The sequence below is a fragment of the Vidua macroura genome, chromosome 4, assembly GCF_024509145.1.
Source record: "Vidua macroura isolate BioBank_ID:100142 chromosome 4, ASM2450914v1, whole genome shotgun sequence".
NCBI lineage: Eukaryota > Metazoa > Chordata > Aves > Passeriformes > Viduidae > Vidua > Vidua macroura.
The window spans coordinates 63,365,341-63,384,072 of NC_071574.1; the positions used below are offsets into that span (position 1 = coordinate 63,365,341).

At 37.8% G+C, this 18,732-nt stretch overlaps 1 protein-coding gene across 5 annotated transcripts in view; it reads right to left on the reverse strand.

The window, feature by feature from the left end:
• The window catches only part of ACOX3 (acyl-CoA oxidase 3, pristanoyl), a 31,839-nt gene that overhangs the window by 13,020 nt on the left and 87 nt on the right, over positions 1 to 18,732 (reverse strand). The window contains exons 1-10 of one of the 5 annotated variants that reach the window (XM_053975415.1): positions 18,482 to 18,729; positions 17,402 to 17,540; positions 16,411 to 16,577; positions 14,757 to 14,990; positions 13,714 to 13,785; positions 12,858 to 12,947; positions 12,261 to 12,404; positions 11,323 to 11,411; positions 1,519 to 1,615; positions 931 to 1,113 (exon numbers count right to left, since the gene is read on the reverse strand). In XM_053975415.1, the coding sequence (XP_053831390.1) occupies positions 931 to 1,113; positions 1,519 to 1,615; positions 11,323 to 11,411; positions 12,261 to 12,404; positions 12,858 to 12,947; positions 13,714 to 13,785; positions 14,757 to 14,990; positions 16,411 to 16,566 (1,065 nt within the window). In that variant the 5' untranslated portion in view covers positions 16,567 to 16,577; positions 17,402 to 17,540; positions 18,482 to 18,729. Of the gene's footprint in view, positions 1 to 930; positions 1,114 to 1,518; positions 1,616 to 11,322; positions 11,412 to 12,260; positions 12,405 to 12,857; positions 12,948 to 13,713; positions 13,786 to 14,756; positions 14,991 to 16,410; positions 16,578 to 17,393; positions 17,541 to 18,481; positions 18,730 to 18,732 lie in introns of those variants that run through there. The other 4 variants (XM_053975417.1, XM_053975416.1, XM_053975418.1 and 1 more) reach the window with 4 other exon arrangements.

Sequence of the window (18,732 nt, forward strand, 5' to 3'; positions counted from 1 at the left end):
TTCTTCAGTACAAACTGACAGAGCTTGTAACCATTTCATGGGGTCCATGAAAGAAAAACTGCTTGAAAGTCTTTGTGGTAAAGGAAGAAGGGAATGAGAATTTCAGCAAGCAGAACCCACAGAACAAGTCAAAACCAGGAAAAACTGGAAGACTCAAAGAATAGTGGAAAGCCGACCCTGCCTTATTCAGAAATGGTGGAAGGAAGGCACCTTCCACCAGTCTGTAGAAACTCATGAAATTTTCAACATTGCAAGAAAAGTGTCAACCTGGAAAAAGGCACCCATACTGCAAGGACCAACTGGGCAGGTTTGTTTTCAGCATTCCTTATATAATAACCCTTGTCATTCAGCAGATCTGAGTTTTCCCCTTTTCCCAGTTATTCTACATACAGTTTTTTTTCTATTTTTTCAGAGCAAAATGTGTTTCCCATCTGCATAAACTGCAGGTAAACCTTGGTTATATTCCTCTTAAATCAGTATTAGCCTGAGACTTCTCCACAGTGAATGTCATTGAGTTCTATACTTTTAAAGCATACAGGCTACAAATGAGAAACTTAGTGTAGCAACAAAAGAAGCAGTGATATTTTGAAACAAACGCTACTTTCTAAAACTGCAGTACTTTCGCATGTCCATGTAAGACAGTCTTTCTCTTAAAAGGTTACTATTTTAGAAGACAAACATTTCTAGGTACTTCAGAGAAACATGAATTTTATTGATTTTGCTATTCCAAAAACTTATTTTAAAAGCCTGGTCATGCCAGGAGAAGGCTTTGAGCTGGAATGAACCCCCACAGCTGTACTAGAATGATGCTTCATGTGACACAGACAACTTTAATTTCACTAACTTCAGAGTCCCTACTGTGATCTGCAGAAGCTCTGAATGTGAGTTTCATTATATAGAAGTCTGTAGATTGAATTCCAAAGTATTTACCTGTGTTTGGTATTCAAGGACAGGTATTTCTTCATCCTCAGTTGGTCCAAACTGACGGCGAGCTGCTGAGAAGCGAATGGCTATTACCAAGGCAAGCTTTAAGTTGGTTGTGGAAAGTCCTGTGATCGTAATTCTGCCAGTGGACAAGGATCCCAGAGCTGCACCGAAACGTTCTTTAACCTCCTGAATGAAAAGAAGGCACAGAATGAATGCTGAGGCTAACATTTCATTTTACCCCCACGAAGATGCAACTTGGTAGCACGATCAGAAGCAATTTTGCCAATTTTGTCTCTTGACTCATTCAGATGAGGCATTCAGGTGAGACTCAGAATAGTCTTGCCTGAGCACAGTCAAACTCTAAACTCTTTGGGATCAGTGGGGTCGTGCAAAGAGCATGAACTATTGTTCTGCAAGGTGAGTTGAGACATCTCTGAAATGCAATTAAAAAAACAACATTCATACCTCATGTGAAATTGCCAACAGCCTTCTTAAGTTCAGGTATCCAGTACTTCCTGACATAAGAGACCCATTGCTCTCTCAACAAAGTATACCTTTGTATTTTTAATAAAACAAAACTTTGTTTCATACCTTGATAGAACTTGAGTACTTCCCCTCAGCTGTGACATCTCCAGCTATATTCAGTATGTTTTCTTTTGGTATCCTGACATTGTGGAACATGGCAAATCTGTTTAAACAAATACACAAACAGTATAAAATCTATGTCTACATAGTCTGAGGTGTTTATATTAAAGAAAAAAGGTCACAAGAAAGAAGGGATTGCAAAATTATCTCAGGCATGTCAGTGAACTGAAAACAGAGCCCATCAGACCAGGTAGGCAATTTTAGGGAAGTATGCCTGGGACAACAAAGACTTTCAGACTCAGAGCAGTACAATAAATTCAAGAAGAGAAATTATTTGTTATAACTCTTCTGATTTTTGGTTTTTTGTTTTAAAAAGATGATGTTTACAAAACAAACAAACAAACAAAACGTTGACTCTAGAAGACCATTTTAGCAGCTTTGTAAGGAAAGAAGTAAAAAAGAATGGAAGGATGAGCAATGTATTCTGGTTGAGGAATGAGACAAGTAAAGTTACTTATTAGAGACGTTGTACACAGGCAGTTTGACAGATACTTTCACTGACACTTCAGAAAGCTGAACTGAATTCTCAGGCTGCATGACTTAGGTTGCCTAGGCTGGAATATCAGCAGTCAAAAAGCTTGGGAAGATGAAAAACTTCCTTCTGCTGCCTAGAACAGGACTGGGCCATTCTTATTCCAAATAATTCCCTGCCTCAAACAACTCTGCAGAACTGTATTCTTACTTGAGGTGTTGTTTAGTCCAGTCTGGAGACTGCTTTGGAATAGAGACACTATATATTTTTATGAGTCTAAAATATAGATCTGTGAGGATCACTCATTCTACTGCAATACAAATAAGGACATAGCTGAAATAGTGCCCTGAAAAATTTTCCTTTGTTTAAACTCAAATTAGGAATTCTACCCCCTGAAATGTGGCATCTTAGAAAAGGAAAAGCAGGATAACCCCTTCTAAACTGCAGCACTCCAGCAGCAATAAAGAGGGAAGTTCTTAAGATAGGGAGCATGTCCTGAGTATTCATATTCTTCAGGAAGAAAGTGATTGCACCTTTCCACCCAAATGGGCAGCACAATTTAGCACAATAAGAGCAGCATCAACCCCACTCACAAATATCTCACTATCTAATAGCACTTGAAAAGCTGTATTTGTAATCAAAGAAAATTCCTTTTTCCTGCCAATAAAGGCTGATCTATTTAATATGGCTTACAAGAGCCAGGTCTTTCACATTAATAAATTACATAAGGGCTGCATTGCTGCATGTGCTTTTAAATTATGAGTTGTTTCCAAGGAAACATATCTGAGTACTGAATTTATTCAGCCTTAGAGATACACAGCATTTTCAGACTTAGAGAAGGGCACGTTATCCTAACCAAGAACCAGCTGCCTCAACAACTCCAGTAAATGCTTTGTTAATGCAAATTTCAGTGAGACTACACTACTTAATAATAGAAGCAAATTCAGATTTTCCAAAAATCTGATTTCCATCTATGTTACTATTTTTTTCATATCACTGAAAACAAAAAACCTTTTTTTAGAAAGATCTTCTGGCTAAATTCCAATTCTCTGCTCCCTATATCCCAAACAGAATCACAACTAAAACTGTACAACAATCAATATTTTTAAGCAATAGCATGCACCTTAAAAAGAACTTGAGCTTTTAAATTATTGTTATTCATTACTTTAATTACAGAAGAGTGTGTGTGGCAAGGTTTAGGTTTCTATTTTACACTCTTTTTTCACAGTTGCTGTCCATCCACAGAATTCCAAGAAAGTGCTTCCTCCTAGGACCTTACAATGCAAGCTTATGGTTGCAGGAAGCTACAAATACATTCAAACAGTGAAGAAGACACTAATTACTGAAGAATATTGTCCTCACAGGATGCCTGCCAGTCACAGCATAATAGCAGTTCATCAATGGCATTTTTTACAAGCCATTTGGGCAAATGAGAATTTAAAGAAAAAATCAGAGTGATGAAAGTAAGAGAGCTCCATAGATGTTTGTAAGGATTCCTCCCAAGAAGGAAGGGATGCATGGAAGGAAGCAATGAAATATTATTATTAAAAGCTATTGAATGGGTGATAAAAACTGGAATTATAAGCCAGACTAAAAGGAAGAATTGACCTAATAGGGAGATGATACAATCTTTGGGGCACATATTAGGACCATATTTCAAAGGGCTCCAGTTTTTAGGCTTTATCTCTGCAAATATATATCTGGAACATGCTTAACCTTGTATGTGATGAATGGTAAAATTTCATGGCAGCATTCATAGAGTCATTAGGCTGGAAAACACCTCCAATATCAGAGTCCAACAACTACCCCAGCAGCACCATGTTCACCACTAAACCACGTCCCCAGATGTGATATCCACACATCTTCTGAACTCTTCCAGATTATGACTCCACCCCTTTTCCCTGAGCCTGTCTCAATGTCTTAACACTCTTCCAGTGAAGAAATTTTTCCCAGTATCTAACCTAAACCTCTCCTGGTACAACTTGAGGACACTTCCTTTTGGTCTGTCATTTGTTACCTGAGAGACAATGAATAAAATGGCAAATAATCCTCTGTTATGTGTTTTGTTTTACACTGTAGTAATTAGTTCAATTCACTGAGCAAAGTTGTGCAGTTGTAGAATTTTTTTTTATATTGACCTGTGCTTGAGACTCAAGTGTTCATAAAAAGCAAATTGAAAGCTACTATTTTATAAACCTATATACCAACTGCCTACTTTCAGGAATTCCAAGCTTTCTCATAATGAACATGTGACAGATGTGTGCTGAAGAAAACAGCTCTCAAAACGACCTAAACAATTTTACCCACTTTCACTTGCTGTAATACAATCCCAAACAGTTAAATCTAAGGGAAGTCTTCTGTTGTAAAGAGCAAAAAAACTTCAAGAAAGTTTTATTATAATCTGACACAAATATAAGGAAGCTAACTCTGTACCACATAAAAGATGACCTAAAATTATTATGATTAAAAAGTACAAGCATACCCTTCTTCAGTAACTTCTTTTACAGCTCGTGAACCAAAATACTGAATTTTATTATAGCCTATTTTATTAAAATCAAAATGAATTCAAGTAACAGGTTTTTAAAGTTTAGATTTTTTTTCCCTTGATATTATCCATTACAGATATATTATATAAAGATATGTGGATATGCATATCAGATGGCAAAGACTTTAGAAGCAAAGCAGAGCGGCAGAACTAGCAATTAAAAATTCAACAGAAAATTTCCATGTGTAAAGAAATAAGATATTTTGCCTATAAGCACAAGTGTCAAAAATAAAAGCAGAACCTCACAGGACTGGTGGGTTAAATGACCTTGTGAGATTGCTGCCAACTGCTGTTATGCTCCTTCTCCAAGAACTTTACTATTGGGAATTGTTAGATATACTGGCCAATTGGAACTTGATATTGGAACATATTAAAAATAAATAGTAAGATTTAATGAAGTCAGTGATCACGTTTTTAATGGTTATTAGCCTAGAAAGCATAGACTTGGCCCACATCTGTCAATGCATTTAGGGGAAAAAAATCTCCTTAAAAAACTGAAGAAATATCTTACAATAATGGAACTGTATACACAGTCATGGGGATATCATGTACCAGCAGGTTTGGAAAATGGCTAAATTTCACACAGTGATGACAAGACCAGAGATTTGAAAGCTGCCCTACTTAGGGCCTCTTCAGCACAGCAGATAGCATGACTGAGATTAAGACCTCTCAGCAAGACAGACAGACAGCTGTCACTTTAAATAGATATCACAGGGCTCTACAGTAATGTGTAGACACATTTTTTACCACAGATAAAAAAAAACCTGTATCACACAGATTTCTACCAAGAGCAGCTGAGCAGAGTAAAGTGCCATTCCAATAGTAGCATTTTTGTTTGGGTTCCTTGGCCAGTAGTTTAGGGAACATTTCAAAGTAAATTAATCTCACTGACTTTAAATCACGCAATAGTAATTCATCTGGTGTGCAGTAATGCTGATAAAAGAGGAGCAGCTGGAAAAGCTACGAGCTCCTTTTGCCAGAACTAAAGTAATAAACTGTTACCTATAGTACAAATAGCTCAAACATGCTTTGGTGAACTTCAAACTCACTAAAATGCCTTTTCTGCCAGCTTTTGTTACTGACTACATTAGAGATGGTGCAATCATCTCTAATGCCAGACTTCCAGCCAGAAACAGAAAGCAGGTGAATGGTATTGGAAGGCTGTGAGTCAATTGATGTCAGGGCTGTTTATGGGATACAGTAAACCTTGGGAAGAATAACATTTCAGAGGTTTGATGAAAAACTTGCAGAAGGAAAGAAAATGCCACATATTCTAGACTGACACTCACAGAAAGGTTAGAGCTAAAAAGAGTTACAGTGAAACTGGGGAAAATTGCATGGCAGTATTTTAACTTTATTTTCTACAATCAAGGCTCTAATCTAAGAATGCAGCTCTGGACAGTAATGCTCAATAACAACAATAAAACAACATAGCAGTTTATAGGCCTCCTGATCCTAACCTAATGGACTTCACAGGAACACAAAGACCCACTCACACACTCACACTAAAGTTCTTACAGTCCAAGTGCTAGTTTTGTGAGGAGCTCTGGATGTGCAGACTCCTGCAGATGTCAAGAGCTGACAGAGCTCTGCTAAGGAACAAAAATGGTTGGTTGAACTTCACTGCAGGTGTGAGGCTGTATTTCTGTGCATCAAAAAGCAAATGTGTGACCAGATTTAAATCTACCTTTCCCCGTTTTCACCCACATCAAGTGCCTTTCAGTGTGAAGTAGCTATTGCTGCAGAATTTTGAGGCACATGAACATGACAAAAATGAAGGGATAAGGCAGCACTCTGCAGCGATGTGACCACAGCCTAGTAACACATGCAGCACTGTATGCACCCACATAGTGTCCAACCCTGACTGCAGAAACTGCACGAGGAGGGCAAAGCAGGGAAATGTCAATGATTCTGCTGCAAGAAGCATGGCTTTAACTTAAACTGTAAACATGCAAGATGTGTTTGCAACATACCTAGTTTTAACTGTGGAAGTGACACTTTTCACAAGGACTGAAGTGTTCATGGTGTATTCAGATAAGAAATACAGGCACAGGCATTTTAACATTCTTTTTTCTTCGATAGCCACTTCATTGCTATTGCAATTACAATTGTTTAAAACTTAGGTCAGAGGCTGTAAGTCAATAAAAAATATTAAACAAGCCCAAGCTTGTTTATTTGGGAAGCAGGACTGATTTTTAGACTTGATTTCCTACATCTCTGTTCTTCTTCCTGTACCAAAACAGCCACTCCTAAGGCCTTGCAGTGAACCAGACCTGACAAATTATCTGACTGAAGACTACAAAAATTGGTAGGGTTTTTTTTTCCATTAGTTTTCAGGCAGTTCCAATTCCCCTACAGCTACATAAATGTTTATCACAGCAGAGAGAAAAAGGCAGTGTGGGAGTAGAAGCAAATAACCAAAGAAGCTGATTATGGATATTATCTTCACTGAACTACTGTTTCAGATTGAAAGATGAAGTTCCAAAGACTATTTAGGCTTCAACTATGTATTATAGCTCCTATCTTCTTAGTGAAACTTAGTGAAACTGCAACAGTTTCAAAATCTAAATGAGCATTAAGAGGATAAATAGTAGAAGACAAAAAGGACTAGACTGATTGTTCTGTCCTTAAACTAACAATAGCAACATCATAATGTATTATTGGCAGTGATGCTGAAATAGTAATGAAGAAACAAAGAATGAATTAACCATTTAAATGCAATTTGTAAAGGCTTGGAAGTCATGTGATGTATCCCATTTTTGTCAATATACAAGGAATTATAGTGAGGGCTTTCTGAGCCATCTCTTTCCAGAAGGGATCCTTTTACACAATTTATTGCTTTTCTGTCCAATAAATCCCCTTTATCCATTTGTTCTTGGGCATTCTGTTTTGTTTTCAGTATCCAGAACACTGAATCTGGCCTCACTGATTGCTAGAGAACATGCTGAACATCTTAGTGTGCTGTATGTGGGCAAAGATTGACTATATTTTAATTTTACATGAAAGGCTGTTAACCAGCTAATAAAACCCATCAATTCTCCAAAGCCCACAATTATCATTATATCCAATTAACAATTCTTCCTCCAGAAAGACTCTTTTCTCCCCTTCAAAGGCTTAAGGTAAAATGACAGTTTCACTTCTCTAGTTCTTTCCTTACAAAGGGTTTTATCTGCTCAACAAACTGTATCCATGTTATCAGTGGACACAGCCAAATGAGCTCAGAACATGTTTTACAAAGACAGGCGTGGTAAGCACCATTTCAGAAACACAATTATAGCTGACTTTCACTCTTCCCCATGCAGATTCAGTTGGACATCATTTCCATCTCTGGAGAGGGGAAAGCAGAAATTTGCTGTTTGTTACAACTGGATGTGAAACTGGTTCACCACCAGTTCAGTGTCAATCATTTACTGATGTGCACTGAAGTAACGGGTAATTTGGGCAATGTTCCAGTAGCTAAGGTACATTCTTCCCCACCTTCCCCCCCCCCAAAAAAAAAAAAACAACAAAAAAACCAAAAAACCCCCACACCAAAGGAAGGAAACAGAAATGAACATCAAAACATAGCCCAGCTCTTGCTTTACATGTGTGTCACCCTCCCACTCCTTATGCCTGCCATGCATTTTACTGAAAAGCCCCAGAAATCCCAAATACTCAGGGATCTTTCCAGTAGGTTTTTTTTCCCCCTCATCTACTACCATTTTGGGTCCTCAGTGAGCAGCATATTTCAGACTCCCAGAGCACTAGCAACAGGTGGACATTTTAATATTATAAAATAAAGACTGAAGCATTTGCACCCCCTGGTGGCAGTCTGATTTAACTTCGGTAACAAAACACAAACCCAGTCTAAACTCTCCATAAGAAAAAAAAAAGAGTTCTATTTTTAACCCTTTATGCATTGATTACACAAATTATTGTAAATTTCCTAGAGAAAGAAAAATGTTTTTAAATATTTTACAGTGATTTTGTCTTTTTTTTTTGTCAGGGCAGCTAAAGTTACAAAGACCTGAAAACACCATGTGATTTTTGGATATTCAAATTAGGAAACTATGAGAATTATTTAGAAAGATAAATTTAGAAATGGATTTACACTGCAAAAATTCCCACATTAGTCCTGAAATTCTTTCTCTTAATAAAAACATTACACTCTGCATCAGCAGGAAACCAGCTTTCAGCCAAACAACCCAAGAGATTAATTGTTTTTCAAAGCCAGAATGGACAACTACAATCAACTATTCTGTTTTCTTACATAGCATAAATCAGTAGCATTTGCTAAAGACACTCTGGAATTTCTTCCCCATGACCTTCATTAGTGTTCAGGAACTTAACTCTCTATATCCATATTGAAAATCATTAGCATCAATTTCTTGAAGCACAGGACCAAAATCAAACATCTCTGTCAGAGATGTCAGACTCTGATCCCCAATATGACCACATATCCTGAGTATAACTACAAGGAAATAGACCTGATTTACTAAGTGTTCATGGTAGTTGAACCAGACTTCACATACACATTCTAAAAAAGCTGACAGTGCATGTAGTGGAGACTAACACAAATCTGTGCTTTCTCTGGGATAAATGAGGAAACGGCCAAGGAGAACACCTTGACAGGGCCGTATCTGGTGAAATGTCTCCCTGTGGATCCTGGCATTTTGCAGATAATGCAACCAAGAGTCCATTTTCTAGGGTGGCATGGCTCGTTGTCTCTTCCACACCTTCATGTACCTCTGAGAGCCGACATCTCCAAGCCCCGACTCTTCTGACATCTCAGTGTGAGCAGGAAGATTACAGAACAAAACTTGGTTCCCTGGTTCTTGAGAACAGTGTTGGCCTGCCTCCAATCTTAGATCTCTCCAAAAAAAAAAAAAAACCAAACCCAAAAAACCCAACCAAACAAACAAAAACCAAAAAAACCCTAGCTAAAGTAGTTCAGGAACTCAGGCCCCTGAGTTTTTAGCTAAATGAGGGGTATCTATGGGTAACCTTGGGCTCTCTCATACTTCTCTCTTAATCTGCAAGTGCTGTCTTAAGGTTTCTTATGTAGGGACTGTCTTAATGCATACTTAAGAGATCTAAATCCATGACTGGGGCTCTTTGGGCACTACTGTTTGAACATAATAATAATTTTTAAAAAACAACATAAATACAAAATAAATAGGAATGCCCTATGACTGCTTTAAATGATATATGATGTCAACTAAGATAAGGGACTCCATCTGACATTAAGACAGGAAGTCACTGGTATCTCACTTCTCACTTAAAGGGTATTTTATGGATTATAGTTTCAAATTATTCAGTTATTACCAATATATTAAGAAATACTCTATTTTTCCCAGTAGATAATGGAGAAATTGATTTAAAATTATGTACATTTTAAAATCACATAACAAGCATACTCTTCATTCCCGTTTTGCACATAAATCTATACTGCAATATAAGAATGAACAGCAAAATTTAAATATTTCTACAGAAACATGAAGTGGACTAATATTTAGATTACTCAGGCCCATGCTGCTATGCCATCTGGTGGCTACTAATCTGTAATGCAGAAGCAGGAAAAAGCACCCACCAAACCTTAAACATCCCTCTTTTCCATGTCTTTGTCACAGTTTTCCTCTATAAATTAATTTTGTGTTGTTTCTTTTTTTTTTTTTTTTTTTTTTTTTTTTTTTTTTGTTTTTTTAAATTTATTTATTCTGTGTCTTCAGGAAACAGAAAATCAATGGTAATGAGCTAAATAACCATAAAATTCCTACAACCTTCAGGAAAGACAGTCAAAGCCATAATACTTGAAACCAGGATACTTTAAGATGTCTATACGGTGTTTAATATTTTAAACCAGGATACTTTTAAATGTCTATACTGTGTTTACTGCAATGGCCTATTTTGAAGGATAATACATACATCTGTAAGAGACTGAATCAACAGAAAGAAGTATATTTGAGGCATAAGGAAGTGAAACCCTTCTTTACCATTTAAAGTTTATGTCTTTATAGAGAGCTACGTAATTAATCCAAGGGTTTAAATAATTTTTACATAATGACTGTTTTAATGCAGAAATCTACCTGTTTCCTCACTGTTTCCTCCCCATCAGACACCTTTGGTTAGTAAAGCAGATACAGAAAGGCCTTTGGAATCCATGACTAAGAAATGGAGCTAGGTACTTTTTTAATTTCAATTGTACACACATAATACAGAAGAAAACAACTATCCTTCTCTTTCTTGGCTGCGGTCTAGAAATCCCGTGGTTTAAACAAGATACATAGTTTCTCTCTTCAGTCTCATTTATCTTAATCTTTACTGAAAATAAACCTTGTCTGGGGACCACCACTAGCCTTCCTATGGGCTGGAAATCAACAGAAAAAATAATTAAAGTCTTACATCCAGATAGGTGCAGAGGCTGATAAAGTTCTTTACTCAGAACTTAAGATTTTTTTTCCATTATTATTGTTGAAGAGTCTGTAACTGCAAGACTGCCTGGGGATATTCACAGAATACCAGGAGCACTTCACAATTTAAAGAGTGAGAAAGGCTGAAAGGCTGTTTATTCAGACAGAAAAGACTGAAAATCAAGATCTTTCAGTCTGGGTTTTTTTTTTTTTTAGAAATATCAACAATTTTAACACTTCATGAGTAAGGACAGGACAGATACAGGCACAGATAATGGTGTACATTGCACCACTACATTGTGATATAACCTAGAATGTTTTCTCTTTCAAATGTATTGACTTACCCATTATCATACCCATTCAGCCCAAGTTTCTGTCCTATGTCACCTACCATTACACCTGGCATTGGCAGGAGAGTTTTTGTATCTCGAATCTGTACAGAAGTGAAACAAAACATTTCAGTAATAGAGCAATGAAAGCCTGAATTTTTCAAAGGTTGAAAATATTCCCAACTTGTACCCTGTTATTAATGATAAAGAGACCTCTCTTTTTTTTTTTTTTTTAAGCACATAATCCTGCATATAACTTGTATTTATGCATCCTCTCATTCAAGACATAGATACTTTACTTTGGAAGATGACACTAATTACATCACTGTTTTAAATATCCCTTAACACTGATGACTGCTCTCATCAGACTAGCACTGAAACCTCCTTCAGGTGTACACAAACAAAGCAGAAACCAATGGAATTTTTATGTCACAATCAGCTTTGAGATACTACAATTCTGTAATAAACTTTATTCAGTCTGCAATTAGTCTAGTCCATTTGACTACGTACAAGTTGTCTATTGCACCAACATATTTTCTGATGCCTTTAATTTTATAAAATGATTTCTGTGGTAGAAGTTTTCAGATTTCATGCAGATCAGCCCGAAGCATTGGCAGACATAAATCATCTTAAGTCCTGTGCAAGACTTTCAGCACTTCATATGACACAGATGAGTTCTAACTATATAAGTACCATGATCATCTGGAGACTTTTCAGCTCTTTTGTATTTTCAGAAGTTTTTTGCAGAAAACTGACAGTATAAAACCAGCTCTACAACCTTCATAAAATCAGTGAACATTTAAAAGAAGTATCCTGCTTACAACTCCAATAAACTGTGAAGGTATTAAATAAAGGATCTGCTGGTCAGGTATAAATAACAGCATAACAAAGTCTTTAATTTGAACCCACTCTTCCCCAAAAGAATAAAATTATTAACAATATTTCTACCCTACCTGTACAATAAAGGAATGTAATCCTTGGCACTGTCCATCAGGAGTATAGAGCTGGGCATATAAAACTGCATGTGTGGCATGTTTCCCCATATTACCAACCCAGAACTTTGCAGCTTCAAAGTCAGGTGTATTGATGACAAATTCCTGTAGTCAGGAAAGAAAAAGAAAATTATATAAATAATAAAAATCAGGTCACAGCTGTTTTTTTTTCATCACCCTGGCAATGTTCTGAAAACATTCATTAAATGCCAGGATTTTATTCTGTACTGCATTCCAGCACCTGAGATCTCTCTTATTGTGTTCAACTTTGGAGAGAACACATTTAGTAAGGAAAAAAATTAGAGTTCAAAAAGCTCATTACCTCATTGTAAAGCCTGAAACTCAGCTTTTTTTATTGCTCATTTAAGCAGTTATAAATAAGAAAAGCAGATTAATGGACTAGGAAGCATTTCCTAGATCTTAGGCTAAACTGAGCTGTGAGTTCAAGTAAAGAACTGAGAGAGTTGTTTCAGCTGTGAGAGCTAAAGCCTATGCAAGGACCAACTCCTTCTTACACAGTTTTGTATGGAAAGGAAGCCTGGTTGACAATGGACTAACCTGAGTGCTGGGATCAAACGTGGCTGTAGTCCGTAAGCCTTTGGTGTTAGTTCCGTGGCTGAGTTCAGTCAGAGCAAAACATCCAAAAATCTAAATAAGGAGATAAAGGGCACCGTTCAAGACCCCTTTGTTACATTAATTGAAACTGCAAGACTTTCAAATTATTTCAAATTCAGCTATTGGAGAGTAACTTGGCAAAAAAAAAAAAAAACCAACCACCAAAAACCAAAAAAAAACCAAAAAACAAACAAAACAGGAAGCTATAAAGAGCAACAAAAGAAACACAAGGCTCAGTTCAAGTGCACTCAAAATCAGAGGGTCTGGCCAAACAGTGAATGCTGCCCACACAGCCCAGACTGGACAAAATGTTTAGGATTGGCACCTTCTGTATCAGACAGGCTGCATTTATTCTGCAGAGTACTTGGTCCCAAGTCCGCACCAAACTCCATGTGGCATTTCTTTGGCATTAAGACACTATTATTTTCCATTTTATAGCATTAGAATGGAATTTTTATGGCAACATGTCAAGGTTAAGAGTATCCTAGCGGGATACTCTTAAAGGACTCTGGATAGAGCCTGAACTGGTGTAATGTCATCTATATTGCCTTTTGGGAGAAGTTCCCAAATTTTGTCGGCATGTTAACTTGGACAGTCTAAAACATATCCAGGAAGTGGTTTATGAGTTAGTAGGGAGGACAGTTAGAGCTCAGTGCTTGAGTCTGCTCCATGGTATTTTCTTTTGCTATTTATAAGTACCTAGGTATGTAAAGAGATCAGAAATAACACAAAACTGCAAATAGTGCAAACACAGGTCTAACACTGTCCATTTCTCACAAATTATTAGAAAAAAAATTACCTCCATCCTATAGGTTTGTTTCAAAATGTGTGCAAATCTCTTAGAAGCACTCATAATTGGACCTGCAAATGTCTGTAAAAACAAAATAATGAATGAAATCAGTGCCCTGTGATGAAAAGCACAAACTGCACATGACTTTTAACAGTGTCCAGTAAAGAGACCAGGGAAAGTGGTCTGCACAATAAACTATAATTAGACTATAGCTGGGGGAGGTAAGTCAGGATTTGATCTTGTCAAGGCCCCTTCATAGATGACTGAACTTGTCCCAGCTCTAACCTCTTCAAGCCTTCATTGCAAATGCTTAGAAATACTTTCCACTTGTCCTTAGTGATGTCCTTAGTGTCCTTGAGCAAAGGAAAACTTAAAGACTATTTTAGTTCATTTTACTGCAGATTGGGAACTGAAGGTAGCTGCTTCAGGATCAAATATGAATGCTGATTTGAAAGCTACCTTCAGTTTTCCTACATGGACATTCACACAACAAAACTCTAACTCCCAGATGCTCCCCAGCTATGTGAATAGTAATAATTAATTAATTAAACTGATCATATTTGACCAGCTATGCTGAGCATTCTTTGTGAGAGACCCATCTGGGAAACAACTGATTTAACAGAATTCAGCCACTGATGTCAGTGAGAAATTTTTGGATTATGTCCTTCATTAAGACACTGGGGCTCAAGCAGGGAAGTTTCTGACACTTGCAATTCTTAACCAAACACATAGCCACCAACAACCAAGTTCTTTGGCTGCCCTAGAGAGAAGGCAGAGGAGTAAACAAAAGAAAGCATCAAAAATGTTTTCTGTGTCTCTGTCTGTACTGTTTCACCTTTACTTTCCAGGTGGGGTTCCAGTGGAGACAGGGGTTTAACAACAAAAATTACCCACAGCTCTCTGACCCTTCTAAACATTTAATACTATTTTCGAAAAGAAAGGATGAGGAAAAGATCAAGTTTTAATAAAATAGGCATAAAGCAACAGAATTATGGTACTAGAAGTTACTTAAATTCAAATGTACACCACTATAGCCCTTGAACTGTACTTACATTACAATGTAAGGAAAACTGGAGACATAGAGACCAATCATACATTCCTAGACAGAGCACCATATTAAAAAACCTAAACGGGTTCTCCATGATCTCTTGTGGCGTGAGAAATTCATACTCAAAGAGCCTTTTACAGCGCAGGAAGGTCAGCTCCTGATATTTCTCACGGCACAAATCTTCTCCAGGATGATGTGCAAAGAGAGGATCATTTTCCAAAGCAGTGAAGATTCTGTTCTTGGAGAGGAAAAAACTGACATGAGAATATTAACCTAAAAGCATTAAGAAAACTAGTTAACTTTCTTCTGGAGTCACAAACTACTATTATTTGCTGGAAGCTACAAACTTAAAAAGCAAAAATTCCAGAGAATTAGGAAAGATATTTAAATTATCTGTCATATATACAGCTTATGCAGCTAAATTTTATGATATCTCCTTCACCATGAAGTTATTCACTCTGGATCTACCAGAACAGGCAAAACTTTCCTGTTTTGTGTAGCAGCTTCACTATCTGAATACATGAAGCTGCTGGCAGAATCTAAGGGGCAAAAGTCCCTCAGACTGAGGATAAAGGTTCAACTCCATGGCTTACATTCAGTTAGAAATATGCCATGATGGTAAAACCATTAAGCTACCACAACTGCTCTGTTCCCAGATGAAGCTAAAAAAAGGCTCCATTTAGTGGAACCATCATATGCAGCCCATCAATATGGGGATATACATCTTTTAATGTTGTATTTTGGATCCTTCTTGTATTAGGTAATATATTATGTCAGTTTTTTAATCCCAAACCTGTGTCTTCAAGATATCCACATCTTCTTAACTGTCTTTCACATAAGAAGGAAGAAACCCAGACTTCCTATGCTTTCCTTTGAAAGGTAGTCATTCCTTTTCTCTGTGTAAACAACTCTTCATGCCCACACAGCTTTGAAACTCCTTCAGACACAGAACAGGTTGTTTTCCTCTGCTCTAACACATACCAGTCAGATGCAGAACCAGGTCTTTTTGATTTCTCTGATCTACCTGCTAGGATTTTTACAATTATGGTGAAGATTCAAGATTACTTAAATCTATGTAAATCTACATCACCTTCAGAAAGCTAGTTCTTTCTCCTCCTATATCTCCAAGTCATGAACTTCCACACCATCTCTTATGCTACAGTTAATCTCTTTTCTTGGTAGGGTTAGCTTTCAGCAAGGTTCACATGCTAATCTCCAATTGCAATGCCACATAAGCATTAATGCAAGCACAGAACATTGCAGGAAATTAGGTCAAAATAAGACAGAAATACTGTTTGACAGTGGCTTGAACTTAGCCCTGCACAAATACCTTGCAAAACCATGTGATCTATGATTTAATGCAAACAGTAAAGAAATATGGTAGAATATAGTTATTTCTCAGTTTGAAATGAACACTCTAGTTCTGAAATGCACCTGCTGGTCTCCCCTCTACTGATGTTCAGTAATTAAATGAGTCTTATGAGACAGCAGAGTAGATTGCTTAAATATTCAGCTCTGTTCTGAAAATTCGCTGTGCAAATCAAATTTCTTCATGCTCCATATTTACAGAGTATTATAAACTATAGTCCCTTTAAAAAAAAATACTTCTACTGATACCTCCACAATTAAAACATGGTTACAATTCTTGCAAAGTTTACCTTCAGCTGGATGTTATCTTCACCATCTATGAACACTGCCATCTCCTTCCAGTTGAAGGACGCTTTCTTACGATACCTGGAAAGTGGGCCTTTAGGGAAATCTGCTAGCAAATTATCCCAAGAATTTTGGTTGCCAGTCATTTCTTTCTGATTCATTGTTAGCTAAACTGCAGCAAACAAGAAAAGATAAAACACAAACTGAAGCACCACATATGTCTATCTTTTAATTATAAAAAGAAATTTAGTGTTAATTAAATCCATAGACTTGTTTAAATGTATGAGTACAGCACTGCAGAGGCAACTAAAAGCTTGCCCTTCCCTTTTTCTAATTCAACTGGCTTGATACAATGTACCACAAAATGCCTTTGATCCAATGTAAATGAATTACATCATCTTTGTTATTAAAAAATGAGCTAAATATGAAGCAGGGACACCACTGGTTATCACCATATTGTGTATTAAGAAAGGGGTTGATAAAAGACCCAGGTGAGAAAGTACCAGCTCTTAAGCAACAAATGGATTAAGTCTGCTGGCAACTTTGTGTGCATCTATGGGTCAGGCAACAGCATTAAAAAACTGCACAGACCCTGCAGGATTTCCCTGTCAGTAGGCAGAACTGGACTGCTTCAGGAGAGGAGACTCTTGCTTTTCATTAAAGCCTGGCCCAAGGAATTAGAGGCTGATCCTCTGCTTTTTCCAGAAGCTGGTGTTGGAGAGCCCTGTGCTGCTCACGGCACCCGCAGGGATCCCTGCCACCACACACGGCAGAGATCTCAGCTGTGCCTGGAGGGCGCAGAACCCATCGCCAGGGCAGCAGAAGCTGGCCACGATTTAACAGCACTGGCTGAAAGGAACAACTCAAAGCTATAGGTAGGATATCCTGGCCCAGGGCTGGCCAAGGGCTCACTATAGACTTTGAACATAATGAAACAGGAACTCCTTCAGCAGTCTGCTTTTTCCATCCCTTTTTTCCCCCTCATCACCTTGATACCTCTCTTTTCTTTCAACCTTATCCTTTTATGGAGGTCCTGCTCCAGTTCTGAACAGTACAAACATAGTAGAAGGGAACAGCAGGACAGTATTTCTGCATGTGACTTCCAAATCAGTTCTAGGAAGATGCAGCTCCAGTACTGAGCAACAGGGTTGGAAAGAGAAAATTAAAAAAAAAAAAAAAAAAGGATATTGAGAAAGTGTTTCAACCTCCAGCCAAATAAACAGATACTACACTTGTAATTGGAAAATAGGTAAATCAGACAGCAGTTGGATAGGTAAATCAGGCAGCTTTTCACTCAGAAAAGAGAAAAAAAAATTACATTGTAATATTGCAGCTATTGCATATAACTTTATTTACATTGCAAATCAGTGATATTACCCAAATGAGAAAACCTAGGTGTTCATGAAAAAAACATTCTGTACTTAAAATATATTACAAATTCTCTGACTTCATGCAATGTTTTAATATAATTTGTTTCCAAGTCAACAATTTCAAAACTAACTAAGAAATCAAAACAATAGGAAAGCAACAATGGGCAAAGAATAACTTCAGTGTTAATTTCAGCCTTGCTCTGAAATTTTGAAACGTGTGTGAAGGTGGAAGTAAAAACCACATTATTTTCAATTTGCAAAGAACTGCTGCAGTTTCATTGCGAAATGTTGAGTTGGAAACCTTTTTCCGTGGAAAGTGCTCCTGCTAGTAATTCACCAAAAACGGGTCACAAATCACGAGGGCAAAGGACAGTTTGCAGGGTACTACCTTCAACTATCTTAATAATGACACAGCTCGGACACTTGGTAGTTGTCAAGAATAATGATACTGTACCCTTATGGCCAAGAGATGATATAACCAGTGTTTTATTTTATTTTATTTTATTTTCTAGCGGCTCTGCATTTCCGAGCAATCTGCTGCTGGCAGTGGCCCAGAGCAGGACAACCCCGGGCAGGGCACGAACCGCTTCTGGGCGGGTTCATCGCACAGCCGCTGCTCGAGCGGCCCGAATTCACGGGGGACATGGCTTCTGCTCAGGCACGGCAAAACCAGACTACATAATATTATTTGCTAAAAAAGGCGTACCGAGATGTCTCCCTGATCGGCCGGGCTGACTGTGCGGTGCCAGTCAGCCGTCCCGGTCTGGAGTTTGCTCTCTAGAGGCGTTTTCGCGCAGCTGTTCTGCGCCCGCTGCCACAGCAGCACAGACCTTCCCCAAACAGAGCAGCACATGCGGTGACGATCCTCCAGCCTCACGCCCTGCTGGGAGCTGGCGGCTCCCCGTGTTTTAAGCCGCAGGACAGCACCGCAGCGGTCTCTTGCGTCACCTGAAGCCT